Here is a 17,489-nt window from a genome sequence, read left to right on the forward strand (position 1 = left end):
TCCCTACAATAGTCACACACACACTAGGTGTGATGAAATTATCCTTTGCATTGATCAATCCCCATGTTCACCCCCTGCGAGGTGAGGGGAGCAGTGAGCAGCAGCGGTGGCCACGATCAGGAATCATTTGGTGATTTAACCCTCAATTCCAACCATTGATGCTGAGTGCTAAGCAGGTGGGCCATGGGTACCATTTTTATAGTCTTTGGTATGACACGGCCAGGGTTTGAACTCACGACCTTCCAGTCTCAGGGCGGACACTCTTACCGCAAGGCCACTGAGCAGGTCAAATAGCAGGCAAAATGTCTGCCGCTGAAACAGTGAAGAAGTTCCACATGCCATGTTTCAGAATCAGAAGTACTTTATTAATCCATCCATCCATTTCTACCGCTTATTCCCTTCGGGGTCGCGGGGGCGCTGGCGCCTATCTCAGCTACTATCGGGTGGAAGGCGGGGTACACCCTGGACAAGTCGCCACCTCATCGCAGGGCCAACACAGATAGACAGACAACATTCACACTCACATCCCGCGGGGAAATGGAGATTTTCACCACAATCCCATTCAAGATCAAACAAACATTACAGGGAGACAGAAAAAGTAAACAAAAATATTCAGTCAAAGGCCGAACTCCAGGCAGGGAGTCCAGACTTAGGCCAAGGAAAAAAAACTCATAGCTATAGCACACAAAAACAAGAATACATAGAATCAACAAAACTTGCAACAGAGGGGAGGAGGTGGGAGCTACGGAGGTTGGCTGCTGCTGTTTAAGCGCTATCCAGCCGTCCTTTGAGCCTAAGGGGAATCAAGCAATGAGTGAAGGCGTGTGTGTACAGCACAGGACAGATAATCTCGCCCCTCTGGTTACCGAAGTCATTTTTTAATGCCGGTATGACGCCCTAATTCCTCATATCAGCTCAATATTCATCCGTTCATGAATTAACATGCAGACGTTTTGCTTTGCTTTTCTCTCCTTTCTTGGGCGCCTAACAACTTTGCAAACAAGTTTCACATTCACACATCGCTCGGGTGTCGTGGCGACAGTGTGAAATAAACACAAAGCGCAAAAAATAAAACACATCTGGCGCTTTCAGTTGGGCAGAGTAAGAGGTCAACTCTCCCTAATGTAACGTTTCTTTTCCTTCCAGTCAGAGGAGGAGGAAATGAATTTGGTGAGTTATTTTGCTTCTGTGATGCAATATACAGCACCAGACTCAAAAAAAAAAAAAAGTGCCTGCAATATTAATAACTTGGGAAACGAAGCCTTTTCTTTTTCTTTTTTTTTTGTCACTGCATGTTTTGGCTTGTGAGAAGTGCTTCAGCCTGTTCACATTGGCTCTACTGTTTGCCCACACGAGCATGCAGGACACTCACTAGTGCGATGCTGCTGTGGATGTGTGCAGACAAAAACAACAAAAAAACAACAATGCCTTTTATTTCTTCAGTGTTTACTGAGGAAAAGACACTGACATCATCTGGAGTGAGGTCATTCTGTCAGATACATGTTGAGAGTCATCTGGCCTCCAGTGCTGGAGCAAGGCAAATCAGCTGATCAGTGTGAGGATGATGATGATGATGATGATGATAATGAATGAGTGATGAGCGGGAGATCATTGTCTGCCTCAAAACACATCCGCTGGCAGCTGCACCCATGTTTGCCGCGTTACCGTCTACGCCATGTCTGCTATTGATTGTTGTGGCCAGCTTCAAAGTGTGAATGCCATGGACATGGTTGGAGTGCATTGCAGCGAAAATCTCGCAATAACTCCAATAAAACTGAAGATCTAATTGTTTATTTGGATAATGTCACTCAGAATCAGCAGAAGCAATCAGTGTTTTTTTAATGTTTAGTAAAGTCTTCTACAGAAATGTTATTCATTAAACAAGAGTGACCAAACCCAACCGTGGATGTATACTACCATCTTGTGGTCAATAGCGTTACTACACCAACACCTACAGGTAAATAATTGTTTTCCCAACTGACTAATTTAGTTATCATAAGAGTTCCTCCACATTTTGTTATTGGGAATTTCAGTTTTTTTAGTTACTACTTTAATAATAAAAAACTCATAATAGTATATAATAATAATAATAATATTAATGATACCTTATTATTGTAATGATATCTCAGGAAAGTTTCCAAATTTGAATCAGAACCAAAAGCTACTTAATACTGTAATTTCATAATAATATTTTTTACGTGTTGTACGTTGCATAATTGTTGTACCGGTAAAAACCAAAAGTTTGACACACCCTCTTCTCTTTCAATGCATTTCCTTCATTTTCATGGCTATTTACATCGTAGATTCATCATCATCAATCTTTATTGCAGACCTTAAGATTCATTAAACATATAAAGAAAACACAATACAAAACATTAAAAAAAACACTAAAACATTAAAAAACAAAACAATAAAAAGAAACATCAAGCCCAAATGTCAGTTTCTAACATACAAACATGTGTGCCAATGGTTCCACAGTCAGATGAGTATCTAACAGAACTGCAGCCAGGTATTATGTCATATTCAGACTCAGATGCCCTACACATAAACTTATACATAAGGTTGCATAGCAACGCTGAAAAGTGGGCACCCCAACACTAAGCAACGCTGAGAAAGTGGGCACCCCAACACTAACAAAACATTTGGCTTGCACTGGCGCTTCTTGGAATTTCCAGGAGAAGCCTCATACAATCACTTCTACAGCAACCTGCAGCCTTCTGAAAAGCTTTTCTGCTTATACTTTGCCCACAGGGGGGCAGTATACAAATGAGTGCGAATAGGCTCTGAATAAGTTGATCTTTACATCATTTGTAGAATAATAAAATGTCTTTCTCTGCATGTTGGCTTGGCCATACACAGCATACACCGCTTTCTGTATAGGTCATCGTCATCACCGGATAGATCAGTAATGATGTGCCCCAGATACTTAGTTTTATGACACACACTTAGCACCTGATCCTGACAGATTAGAATGAAGGACATGAGAGATTCTTGTCTTCTCTTGTCTCTACATATCATGATGACAACTCTTCTTGCATTATATTTCACATCATATTTTATACCATAATCTGTACATATATTCAGCAGCTGTTGAAAGCCATCACTGCTAGGAGACAGGATGGCTAAAATCATCCGCATACATCAGATGATTAACCACAATATTACCAAGTACACATCCTGTTCTACAGGTATTGAGCTGGACAGATAGGTCATTCATATACAGTGTAGAGATTGAAAACGGCAGGGGAGAGAATTCCCCCCTGGCGTACCCCGTCCCAACCTTAAATGTGGCTGAGCATTTATCGCCCCATCTGATCTGCATGCTCTGATTAGCATACCAATATGACAAAAATTTGATGATACTATCAGGCATTGTCCCCTCTCTTTCAGTTATAAAACAGTAGATTGTCACTGAAGGTATCAAAACTATGATGAACACATGTGAGTTTATGTACTAAACAAAAAAATGGTGAAATAACTGAAAACATGTTATATATTCTAGTTTCTTCACAATCTAGCCACCACGTTTGCTCTGATTAATGTTTGCGCACTCTTGGCATTCTCTCGATGGGCTTCAAGCTCACCTGTGAAGTGAAATTTGAGATGAATACCTCTTGAATCTCATCGAGAGAATGCCAAGAGTGTGCGAAAAAGTAATCAGAGCAAAGGGTGCCTCTTCGAAGAAATTAGAATATAAAACATGCTTTTAATTATTTCACCTTTTTTTGTTAAGTACATAAACTCCACATGTGTTCAATTCACGTTCAGCGACAATCCCTCAATGTAAATAGTGCTGAAAATAAAGAAAACACATTGAATTTAGAAGGTGTGTCCAAACTTTTGGCCTGTACTGTATAATAAGTACATCTATTATTGTATCATTACACCTTGAAGAGGCATACATTTGATCATTTGAATTACTTTCAATACATATCGTATATAAAAAAAAATAAAGAATGTGTCTAACATTATTTTCTAATATCAACAAATATACAACAGTATATTTGAACAGTAAACATAAATCACCACCACAACCTGGCTCTGAACTGCTATTGTGTGAATTGTGTTGTTTATTTTACAGAATACACAGAGGATAAGCAGCTCCAGTCCACCCAGCCTCTCTCCACCCCCGTGGTGTCCGTCATCCACCCCAAGCTTACCCCCGCAAGGCCTGGTCTACTCAGGCATGCCCACCTCCTACAACCCTGCAGGTAAGACTGGCTTGTCTCCTGACTCCCCCATCACACCTTCAACGCACAATGTTGAAGCTTAAATGTGAGATTGACGCTTTTTCTGTTCATATTGAGTCTTCTTCTTCTTCATGTTCTTATTATTCTTACGTTATTTTTGTTCCCCCCCCCCAGAGTATTCCCTGAGCAGCGCTGAGCTCTCCTCCCTGCAGGGCTTCAGCTCTCCTGGGCTGTCGCTGGGCTCCATGTCGCATGGCAACAGCATCAACTTGGCCAGGCAGCTCTTAATTCTTTGGTGTGAGTAGAACACTTTCAAACAGCACGGCACACCACACATTAATCCTACTTGTCAGTGCCTTGTGGTTAGAGTGTCCGCCCTGAGATCGGTAGGTTGTGAGTTCAAACCCCGGCCGAGTCATACCAAAGAATGTAAAAATGGGACCTATTACCTTCCCTGCTTGGCACTCAGCATCAAGGGTTGAAATTGGGGGTTAAATCACCAAAAATGATTCCTGGCATGACGCTGCTGCCCACTACTCCCCTCACCTCCCAGGGGTGGTCAAGGGAATGGGTGAAATGCAGGGGACACATTTACCAGCACCTAGTGTGTGTGACACAATCATTGGTACTTAAACTTTAATTATTACTATCATCGTTATTATTCTAATTAATATAATCATTATTATTATTATTATTACCATGATTATTATTACTAAATAATAATCATGGTAATAATAATACGATGGTATAGTTGTTATTATCATATTTTCATTTTTATTATTATCATTATTATTATTTTTGTTCTATTAATATTATTTCTATCATTGTTATTACTGCTTTATTATTAGTTATTATCATTTAGTGTCATTGTTATTATTATCATTAGTATTACTATTTTTACAAATGTAATCATTTATTATTATTATTACTACTATTATTATCATTAATATTATTAGTATTATTGTTATTATCATTATTATTATTATTATTATTATCATTACTATTATTATTATTTATATTATTATTATCATTATTATCATTATTATAATTTTAATATTAGCATTAGAATTATTATCACTATTATTATCATCATTATTATTGTTATTTATTATTATTGTGTATTATCATCGCTCATCATTATTATTATTATCATTATTATTATCATTATTATTCATTTTACCATTAATATTACTATCATCATTATTATTATTATTACATTATCATTATTACCACTAGTATTATCGATTATTATTATTATTATTATTATTATTGTTATTATATTATTATCATTATTAGTTATTATTATTATTATCATTACTATTGTTATTATGCTTACTAGTGTTATTATTTGTATTATAAGTTTTATTATCATTAGAATTATTATTGCTAGTTTTTATTATTATTGTTATCGATCATCATCATCATCATCATCATCATCATTATTATTATCATCAACATTATTAATATTAATATTACTAATATTATTATCATTCTTATTATTATCATTATTAGTATTATTATTATTATTATTATCATTATTATTATTGTTATTATCATCATCATTATAAATATTATTGTTAATATTGTTGTTTTTATTATCATTATTATTGTTACTATTATCATTATTATTATTATTATCATTATTATTACTTGAATGTTTTTAGGTTTAGTTTGTGGATCTGACCACCTTAAAGAGGTGGTCTTGGTTTACTTACTAGAAACTTGAACACCATTAGTTTATGTGTGAATGTTGCACAGACCGAAGACCTAAAATAGTGTTGAAAAATGTCAGCTATATACATTGAAACCTGTTTATGTTGACCTTCGTGACAAACTGTTGTCAACGAGAACCAAAACTAGCCATTGTTTGAACATTTAGTTGTGATTTTTGGAATCATTATTGATAATCAACAGGTAGCAATTGTCAGGTACTTTTGTGTGTTAATACTTATTGATTACTTTTGATAATGAATTTAAAAAAAAACTTCTGCTACATTTAAAATGAGCTGATAACTTATGTTCAGTTGTTGTATCTTGTTTTATTACAGACCTGTTCTCTGTGATTCTTTTAGACCGTTAACATCAAAACTGTCGCCGCCATTATGATTGCAGTGCTGTTTTTAAATGACTGTAAGTCTTGGACTATGGAAAGTATTTCAATGACCAAAGAAGCGCCTCCTCCTCAACCACAGTTTAAGCCAAATCACGTGTTTTGACTTAAAGTGACACACACACGGAGTATCAAGCCGAGATGTTTAGTGTCGTCTGACTCGTACAGTGTGTTTGGTGGTAAACGGAAAATGGCGGACCAGGTCGGGTTAATCTCTATATAAATGACATTTGTGAAGTTACAAAAGATTTAAAGTTAGTATTATTTGCGGATGATACACCAGCGTTTTGTTCAGGAGAGAACACACAGAAGATAGTACAAATAATAACAGAAGAAATTAACAAATTAAAAAACTGGTTTGACAAAAACAGACTATCATTGAATCTCAGTAAAACTAAAATAATGCTATTTGGTAACATTCGAAGAGAAAGTCAACACAAATACAAATAGACGGAATAGAAATTGAAAGAGTAAATGAAACCAAATTTCTAGGTATAATGATTGATGATAAATTGAACTGAAATCTCATGTAAAAAATATACAACATAAAGTAGCAAGAAATACGTCAATAATGAATAAAGCTAAATATGTTCTAGATCAAAAATCACTTCATATTCTCTACTGCTCACTAGTGTTACCATATCTGAGTTACTGTGTAGAAATATGGGGAAATAATTACAAAAAGTACACTTCATTCACTAACAGTGTTACAAAAAAGATCAGTTAGAATAATACATAATGGTGGGTATACAAAACATACAAACCCTTTATTTATTGAATCAAAGATACTAAAATTCCATGACATAGTGAAATTGCAAACAGCTAAAATTATACACAAAGCAAACTATAACCTGCTTCCCAAGAATATACAACAATTCTTCTCAACAAAAGAGTGTCACACCTGGACATGGATTGTTTTTGCTTCTTTCGATGCAAAGGATGATTGGCACGAGCCAGACGAGAGTGTAAGTACGTGGTTGTTTATTTGAATACTAAAAACAAAAATAAACAAACTAAGGGCGCTCACAAGGAGGTACAAAAACTTGGCTACAAAAATACAAACAGGAAAACAAAACAACTGCTCGATGGCATGAAAGACAATGAACTATAAACTTAAACTTGCACTGTGGCAGAACTATGAAAAACTAAAACAAAAACACTTACTGTGACCGAAACAAGGGGCATGGATAGCAAGGTGCGTAGCAGGTAATCGTGGGTGCGTGAAGGCATGAAGGCAAGCACATGCAAAAAATCCCAGACTGATGGACAGAAAGTAAAATCCTTAAATACTGGCTGTGGTAATTAGTAACAGGTGTGAGGGCTCGGGGACGGGGCGTGACAAGGTGGGAACTAATGAGTTACTATGGAAACAAAGAAAACCAGGAAGTGCAAAACGTGAGTAGAGTCCAGAAAACAAAACAAAACATGATCAAACATAAAACCAGATTAACACGCATGACAAAGAGGAGAACTATATTTTTAGAGAAAAACGTCATTTAAAACAGTGGTCCCCAACCTTTTTGTATCCGCGGACCGGTCAACGCTTTATAACGGGTGGGGGGGATTCTTTTTATTTTTTTTATTTTTATTTTTTTTATTAGTCATGAAAAAGGGACATTTTTGTCATGGAAAAGGGAGGTTTTTGTGGTTGGTTCACTAATTGTAAGTATATATTGTGTTTTTTGTGTTGATTTAATTTAAAAAAAAAAAATTGTTTTAATTTTTTTTAAAATAAAAATGTATAAAAAATTATTCTGCGGCCCGGTACCAATCGGGCCACGGCCCGGTCCCGGTCCCGGTCCGGTTGGGGACCACTGATTTAAAACATTTGTACGCACTTACAACACTTAAAACCTTCAGGATATCAATAATGGATTAATGGATTAAGCAAAGCGATCAAACAATGTACTAATATGATCCACTTCAAGAAACTCTTCAAACTTAAAGTGTTTACAAAGTACAAAAAAGAGGAACCATGATAAACGTTCTGAATTTATTCACCCATTCATTCTTTCATTCTCAAAATAATCTTACTTATCTGATCGTATGGAATAAAACTTACTTCAACAATTATTTATTTATTTTTATTGTGATTAACTATGGAGTATATTGTGAATACATTGAGAACAGGAAGTGTACAAAAGTTTTAGCAACTGTTATGTAAAAGAAAAGGGGTAGGATTAAGTAAGCTCCGCTTCTTCTTACTCCTTTTCGAACATGTTGAAAAGAGAAACTGGAATTTGTGATGTATCATGTTGTATGCTTGCATGTTCCAAATGGGTTATAAATGGTAAATGGGTTATACTTGTATAGCGCTTTTCTACCTTCAAGGTACTCAAAGCGCTTTGACACTATTTCCACATTCACCCATTCACACACACATTCACACACTGATGGCGGGAGCTGCCATGCAAGGCCCTAACCACGAACCATCAGGAGCAAGGGTGAAGTGTCTTGCTAAAGGACACAACGGACGTGACGAGGTTGGTAGAAGGTGGGGATTGAACCAGGAACCCTCAGGTTGCTGGCACGGCAACTCTGCCAACCGCGCCACGCCGTCCCCAATAAATAAACCCAAACTCAACTCAAGGGTGAAACGACTTTTGACAATGGTGCATGTGTCCGTCAGCAGCGGCGGAGGCCACCTACCTCAAGGCTCCAACCTCTCCATCAACACCAGCCAGTGCATCAACATCAAATCCGAGCCCATCTCGCCGCCGCGGGAGCGGGCCACGCCCTCCGGTTTCCCGCAACACCAGCAGCCGCCTCCGCCGCAGCAGCAGCAGCAAGGCCCCGGGCGACAGGACGTGCTGGGACGCTCGCCCGCCGACAGCCTGAGCTCGTCCTGCAGCTCCTACGACGGCAGCGACCGAGAGGACCACCGGGTGGACTTCCACTCGCCGCTGGCGGGCCTGGTCCGACCCCCGGCGCCCGCAGCCGGCGACAGGGAGAGCCCCTCGGTCAAGCGCCTGCGCATGGACGCGTGGGTGACCTAGAAGGAAGGAGGCGGCCGCCGAGGAAGGCAGGGAGGGCTGTATGATATCTTTATTTCTCTTTGTACATTCGGCAGGTACTTGATCACATGACGTCTGCAATAGGAGCTTCTGGCGCTTGGATGTTACGCAACCACAGGAGGACTTTTCACCCACCCCACACACACCTTTTATCCCCGGCGCCCTCTAAGTTATCGACGGCACGAAGAAAACACGGAATTTCGGTTGTTGTCACGGTGACAAAGTCTCCAGTCTTCTGTCGCCGCGATTCCGATATGTAAATATCCACTTTCACGTCTGGGAGCGTGCCAGGGAGGAAAAGAAACCATCTTTTTTTGCCGGTGAGCGCCAAGTCGACGCCGGGCGTACTTCTCGCCCTCGCCATCCGCACACATCTTGTGTCACTCTGCTTTGGCCGTTTGCTTTTTTACCCCGTTATCAGCATCCACGTATCGGACACGCCCCTCGGTAATAACCGTGTCTATGCAGCCCAAGTCACATGACCCGTCCAGACCACACGTGTGATGTCATCGTAGGCGAAAGCGACTGTTAGCCTCTTCTATTCCTAAGTGCCACTCGGATTACGGGATTCTTTTCACATTTTGGCGCTAATTCCACACGTCCATCAACACCTGGCGGTACAGTGGAACCAAAAAGATGCTTCTGTCATTCATTGACTAAAAAGTATCCCCAAATTTGTCCTTTTGTCATCAAATTGACCCCTTGAACAAAACAAAAAAAATGTACATACGCATTTGGCAGTTTTTGGGAAGCGAATATTTGTTCTTACTGTAGGACCACAATGGTCTTTTTGTCTTGCAGCCCATCTCACAAGCTAGAGATGATATTCAGAAAATATGTTTTATGGAAGTGTTAAAAAATTAATATAAATTGTATTTAATATGTATACTTCAGAGGCTAACCTAATTTTTTAAAGTAGAAAAAAATATATTTAAAAGTTTTTGGGAAGTGGACCATTTTTGTCACTAGGATAATTATTTAGTTTTTTTTTTGTGACATTGAATGTTTTTTTTTTTAAATGTATTTAGCTGCCATCTCCGTTTTTGAGGAGCAGATATTTATTGTCACTAGGATCACAAGTGTGAGCATTTTTTTTAATTTTTTTTTTAGCTTGGTTTGGTTGAAGATATAATTTTTTTATCTTTTATTTAGCTGCCACCCACTGCCTGAATACTGAATAATATTCAGAAAATACAGCTTGAAATATGTTTTATGGAAGTAATTTTGTTTTGTAAACATCCCGGCCTTTGAAGGGTTAAAAATAAATATAATTTGTATTTAATGCGTATACTTCTGAAGCTAGCACACTTTTTTAATGTAGAAAAAAATCAATTTTAGCAGTTTTTGGAAAGCGGACATTTTTTGTCACCAGGACAATGTTGTTGTTTCTTATGTGAAATTATTATTTATTTTTATATTTTAATATTTAATTTAGCTGCCATCTTAGTATTTGAGAAGCAGAGACTTAATGTCACTAGGACTTCAAGTGTGTTTTTTTTTTGTTGGCTTTTCAATTTAATTTGTCTAAATTAAATTCAAAATAAATATAAAACGTACTTAAATATATATTTCAGGCTGATCTAGTTGGTAAAATTGACCGTTTTAAAGTAGACACAAATATATTTAACAGTTTTTGGGAAGCGGACATTTTTTGGCAGCAGGGCAATGATTTTTTGGTGTGAAATTTAATGTGCTTTTTTAAAATCTTTAATTTAGCTGCCATCTCAGTTTTTAAGAAGCAAAGATTTATTGTCACTAGGACCTCAAGCATGAGTTTTTTTTTTTGTTTAATTTAGTTGAATAGATTTTGTTTTTTATTATTATTTTACTTAGCTGCCATCCACTGCCTAAATACTGAATAATATTCAGGAAATACTCCTTGGAATATGTTTTATGGAAGTGTTTTTGTTTCATTTTGTACAAATATCAGCCTTCAAGGGTTCAAAAATAAATATAAAAAGTATTTAAATGCATATTTCAGGCTGATCCAGTTGATGAAATTGACCTTTTTAAAGTAAATTAAAAATAAATTTTAAATTTTTTGGGAAGCGGACGTTGATTGTCACCCGGACCTCAAGTGAGTTTCTTTAGTTTACAGCCTAAGTATAATATTCATAAAATACTCCTTGGAATATGTTTTATGGTTAGTTAGTAATGTAAACACAGTGTACCGTCCTTTTATGGGTTAAACATAATTATACAGAGTTTAAAATGTGGTTGATGGTAAAATTGACATTTTATAACAGAAAAACAAGTTTTTAAGCTTTTGGAAGGTGAATATGTATATTATCAATAGGACCTTGAACTTTTTATTTAATTTTGTTGAATTTATATCCTTTATTTAGCTGCCATCAGCCTGAATAAAATATTCAGAACAAACTCCTTGAATTGTATTTTATGGAAGTGGTTTAGTTTAGTTAGTTATGTAAACATATTGACCTTTAAAGGGTTCTAAATAAATATCAATGATATTTAATGTGTATATTTTAGGCTGATGGAGTTGGTAAAATAAAATAAAAAAATAAGTAGAAAAAATTATATTTCACCGTTTTTGGAAAGCAGTTATTTACTGTGATTAGAACCTCAAGTGAGTTTTTAATTCTGTGAAATGTAATTATTATTTTTTATTTATGTTTATCCAGTGATTTAGCTGCCATCTCACAGCCTAAATATAATATTCAGAAAATACTCATTGAAATATGTTTTATGGAAGTGGTTTAATTAGTAATGTAAACACACTGTACTGTTGTTATAAGGGATACAATTATTATACAGAGTTTTAATTTAAATATATATGTTTCAGGCTAATCTAAATTAGTTTGTAACATTGACATTTTTATAACAGAAAACGTTTTTTTTGTTTTGTTGAGATTTATTGTCTTTAGGACCTCAAGTTTGAGTTTAAAACTATCATTTTGTACAATTTAATTGTTTTTTTTTAAATATTTTATTTAGCTGCCATCTCACAGCTCAAAGAAAATACTCCTTGAAATATGTTTTATGGAACTGGTTTAGTTTATTTAGTTACAGTTTGTAAAGTAGGGAAGGGATTCATAAGGCCCCATTCCTGGGTGGATCTCGCATGAGCGGAAGAGGGGAGTGTTAATCTATTCGCAGTCTGCTGAAAATGATAGAAAGCGCCACCCAAACAGAAACTGATGCTGTGTTCAAAGTTGGAATTGCCACAAAACACTCTACTGCCATCTGGAGGCTAAAGTGGATATTCCAACCCACCATTAGTCACGTTTCAGGTGTCAGGTAAATCGTGATGAATGGGCCCATATGAATCCTCTTCCTACTGTAAACATACTGGCTTTGAAAGGGTTCAGAATAAATATAAACCATATTTTTATTTTGGCTATTCCAGGCAGATGTAGTTGGTAAAATAGACTTTTTTTTAAAGTAGAAAAAAATATATATGTAACAGTTTTTGGGAAGCAGAGATTTATTGTCACTTGGACCTCAATTAAGTTTGTTCTCACAACCTTTAGAAAATATTCAGAAAATACTCATTAAAATAAGTTTTATTTCTTAGTTATGTAATGCTTTCAAGGGTTGAAAATAAATAGAAACCGTATTTAATATATATTGTTCAGGCTGAAGTAGGTGGTAAAATTGACATGTTTAAAATAGTAAAAACGAAGTAATATATCTTAACTGTTTTAGGGGAGCACAAATGTATTGTCACCTAAAGAGTTTTAAATCTGTTTTTAATACTTTCTATTTCTGCCATCTTGTAGCCTTAAAAAGGGTTTTAGAAATGACTCACTAAAATGTATTGTCCATCCAACCATCCATCCATTTTCTACCGCTTACTCCCTTTTTGGGTCACGGAGGCGCTGGCGCCTATCTCAGCTACAATCGGGCGGAAGGCGGGGTACACCCTGGACAAGTCGCCACCTCATCGCAGGGCCAACACAGATAGACAGACAACATTCAAACTCACATTCACAAGTAATTTGGTTTAGTTATGTTAACGTACTGGCTTTTATAGGGGGACAAATAACACACATCCTTTGAAATGTAATATGACCCAGCAGACACAAGACATTGAACGAACGTTGAGAACGTGTTGAATTAGGTCCTGAAGTCGAGCAACTCAAACATAATGTTGAAATAACATGCTTTTTGACGACATTTAATCAATGTCGGGTTCCGATGTTGATTTGACCATCGAATTTTGGTCATTTTCCAACCAATATTCTACAACACATATACAACGTTGAAACAACACCTTTTTGACGACGTTTAATCAACCTTGATTTGACCATTGAATTTTGGTCATTTCCCAACGTTAGACATCAACATTGTCTCAATTTACAAATACAACTATTTTGCAACGTTGTTGCAATGTCAGTTTTAAAGGACATGTGCGTATAATCAACGTTGTATCAATGTCTTCCGCCTGCTGGGTCACGTTTCGTTTATAAAATGTACTTGATCAAAGTAGTAAAACAAAATCTCATACTCAAAACTGTTTTTTGAAAACCGACATTTTTAGTCACTCGGACGTCAAGTGTGAGTTTTTTTTTTTGTTTTTTTTTTTGTATTGCCGCCATCTGACAGCCAAAATATAATTACCTTATTTTTCTGACTATAAGCGACTTATGTTTGAAATTATTAACACATTACCGTAAAATATCAAATAATATTATTTATCCCATTCGCGGAAGAGACGAAGGAAATGTCAGCAATCGTCACTCTCACGCCAACCAATAAGAATTTGGCGGGGGGCGTGTGATGGCAGAAGTGCATTGTGGGTCATGATATGTTAACTGCTATATGCTATATCAGGGGTCGGGAACCTTTTTGGCTGACAGAGCCATGAAAGCCAAATTTTTTTAAATGTATTTCCGTGAGAGCCATATCATATTTTTTTAACACTGAATATAACTTAATGCGTGCATTTTTTAAGTAAGACAAACATTTTCAGAGTATAATAAGTCTAATTCTTTTTAATAACATTGTTATTTCTTGAACAGGTGTGGTAGGAAACGGATGGATGGATCAAAATGCATGCGAATGTTTTATATTTTGAACGTTATTTTTAACATCGTGATTAACAGCGGAATTATTCATTACTTATTGTGTTAAGCAATGTCAGCTCAGATTTATCCGAGAGCCAGCTGCAGTCATCAAAAGAGCCACATCTGGCTCTGGGGCCATAGGTTCCCTACTCCTGTGCTATATGCTACTGTCGGAGCTATTAAAAATGGATCACATCAACATTGGCGGTAACGTATAAAAACTGAGAAGGACTGAACTAAAATGGCACCGAAAAGGAAATCATGTGCTGCAGATTACAAGCTGGACGTAGTGAAATATGCTGCAGAGAACCGCAATCGAGCATCAGAAAGAAAGGACGCTAGCGGGGCGCATACCGGAGGCGATATCGAGGAAGAAAATCTCATCGGATTTCGCGATTGGGAGTGACAGATTGTTTGGTAAAACGTATAGCATGTTCTATATGTTATAGTTATTTGAATGACTCTTACAATAATATGTTACGTTAACATACCAGGCACCTTCTCAGTTGGTTATTTATGTGTCATATAACGTACACTTATTCAGCCTGTTGTTCACTATTCTTTATTTATTTAAAATTGCCTTTCAAATGTCTATTCTTGGTGTTGGATTTTATCAAATAAATTTACCCCAAAATTGCGACTTATACTCCAGTGCGACTTATATATGTTTTTTTACTTCTTTATTATGCATTTTCGGCCGAGTTATACTCCGAAAAATACGGTTGACAATACTTTTTGAAATGTATTTTATGGAAGCACGGTGGGACAGGGGTTAGTGCATGTGCCTCACTATACGAAGGTCCTGAGTTGTCCTGGGTTCAATCCCGGGCTCGGGATTTTTCTGTGTGGAGTTTGCATGTTCTCCCCGTGACTGCGTGGATTCCCTCCGGGTACTCCGGCTTCCTCCCACTTCCAAAGACATGCACCTGGGGATAGGTTGATTGGCAACACTAAATTGGCCCTAGTGTGTGAATGTGAGTGTGAATGTTGTCTGTCTATCTGTGTTGGCCCTGCGATGAGGTGGCAACTTGTCCAGGGTGTACGGCGCCTTCCGCCCGAATGCAGCTGAGATAGGCTCCAGCGACCCCGAACGGGACAAGCAGTAGAAAAGGGATGGATTTTATGGAAGTGTTTAAATTAGTTATGCAAACATGCTGGCATTCAAATGGTTAAACACGTTGTTTATTTAATACATGTATTCCAGGGTGAAGTAGTGAGGAAAAATCAGTTTAAAGTTGAAAGTGGCTTATGGAAAGTGGACATTTTTGTTGTGAAGAAAGTATCTATTATGTATTTCCTGGAAATATATAAATTTGAACCAACTGGCTTGTAAATTTGAGTGTATACATATGAATAATTCTCAGAGTTGGCATTTTTGCTTACATTAGGGACACATCCTTGACGTATAATAATAATATGCATCCATCCATCCATCTTCCTCCACTCATCCGATGTCGGGTCGCGGGGTCAGCAGCCCAAGCAGGGAAGGCCAGACTTTCCTCTCCCCAGCCACCCCGCCCAGCTCCTCCCGGGTGATCCCGAGGCGCTCACAGGCCAGCCTTGAGACATAGTCCTCCCTACATGCCCTGGGTCTTCCCCGTGGTCTCCTACCGGTCGGACGTACCCGAAACACTTTAGAAAAATAAATATAAATGCAATACAAGTACAATACAGTACAATGAGTGATAATGACAGAAGGTTACTGCAAACTACTGGTGTTTGATGTAATGCTTTCCTCCATGTTCAGTTCTATGGTTATCATCACACTTGCCATCAATAGCAAAAAAGACAACGAAAAAACACAATTTAATGAGTGAACGAGAAACAAGAAATGGTTCTCAAAGTTAGAAAATGTTTGTTTGAACTCTCGAGTTCCGCGTTGACGGTTCCACTGTACCTTGACCGATATTCTCCAAACTATCGTCCACCATTCAAATGTAATGCGGAGCAAGCGGGTTTAGGACGAAAAGGAGCAATAAGAAAACAGCATCACCTCGTAGTTGAGCACACTTGATGACATATCAGGGACTTTTGTAGTTTGTATATGCACACGCAGAGTAAATGCCTTATCCCAAAGAAATAGAGTAGGACACAAGTGTCAGCTCCTTTATGGCAGAAGAAGAAACAGACGGCCCAAGTGGAGTGATGCACTCTCCTCCTCCTCCTCCAAGAAACAACCGATGAATGTGGAAAGGAAAATGTGGTGGAGGACTTTTTTTTCCTTCATGGCTTTTTTCTAAACAGAACATGTGTTTGCTACAGGAAGTGTTTGTACAGCAGCCCATAGCTCACCTTCACTCCAAAGCTGTTTTTTTTTTTTCTCGGTTTGGCGGCACAAGCTGGACTTTGTTGCCAACAATGGACTTTCTTGTTTCGGTTAAAAAAAAATTAAATAAAAAAGTTATGAAAAAAAAAAAAAAAGATTTTAAGTTAATCCGCGTTTTAAGTCTCCCCGAATGTGCTATTTTATTTTTCAGCATATATTAAATATTCAAGTGGATTTTTTATGGAACATTAAAGATATTATGCTAGATATTGTTGTACAAAATTTGTATTTTTCAGAAAAGTACAAATATGTGTGATTTAGGTTATCTCTCTTTATGTGTATACAAAAAAGAAGAAAGAAGTCTGTTCTCTTGTGAAGTCCCACACAGTAGCAAAGTTGATTAAACACGTCTTCATGTCTAGTTCATCTTTGACTCTGCCCATTAAATGCTTTTATTCACCTCGCCGCTCTCATTTTGTTCAGAAAATACGACACAGATTTACTGGCTACAATCTCCACTTGTTTTTATTCACCTTTGCTTACAGTTGGACCTTTGAAATTAACTTTATGGATTGAATGTGTGAATAAAATGTGAAGTTGGCGAACTCCATTGCAATATGTAGAGGATACTTCCAATAGAATACTAAATATTTCTTCGAATCATTTATTTAACTATCTATATTTACATTTTTTTATTGTATCTGCTAATTTACTGTAGAAAATGTGGAGATGTTTTTAATACGTAAAAACAACAACTGAAAATTGACTAAATAATGTATATTCAAAATATGTTTTTTTTCTATAAACATATACATAATTTAATAATTTGACAGCAATAGATATGTTTTATATACATGTATATATATATATATATATATATAT

General features: G+C 36.9%; 1 protein-coding gene across 1 annotated transcript in view; it reads left to right on the plus strand.

The window, feature by feature from the left end:
- Positions 1–17,070, plus strand: part of mef2aa (myocyte enhancer factor 2aa) — a 226,389-nt gene extending 209,319 nt beyond the window's left edge. The window contains 6 exon segments of the mRNA XM_061894774.1: positions 4,082–4,100; positions 4,103–4,143; positions 4,145–4,211; positions 4,365–4,436; positions 4,439–4,487; positions 8,933–17,070. Of these exon segments, the coding sequence (XP_061750758.1) occupies positions 4,082–4,100; positions 4,103–4,143; positions 4,145–4,211; positions 4,365–4,436; positions 4,439–4,487; positions 8,933–9,296 (612 nt within the window). The 3' untranslated portion in view covers positions 9,297–17,070.
- The last annotated feature ends 419 nt before the right edge of the window (positions 17,071–17,489 follow it).

This window comes from Nerophis ophidion, linkage group LG03 (genome assembly GCF_033978795.1).
Source record: "Nerophis ophidion isolate RoL-2023_Sa linkage group LG03, RoL_Noph_v1.0, whole genome shotgun sequence".
Lineage (NCBI taxonomy): Eukaryota > Metazoa > Chordata > Actinopteri > Syngnathiformes > Syngnathidae > Nerophis > Nerophis ophidion.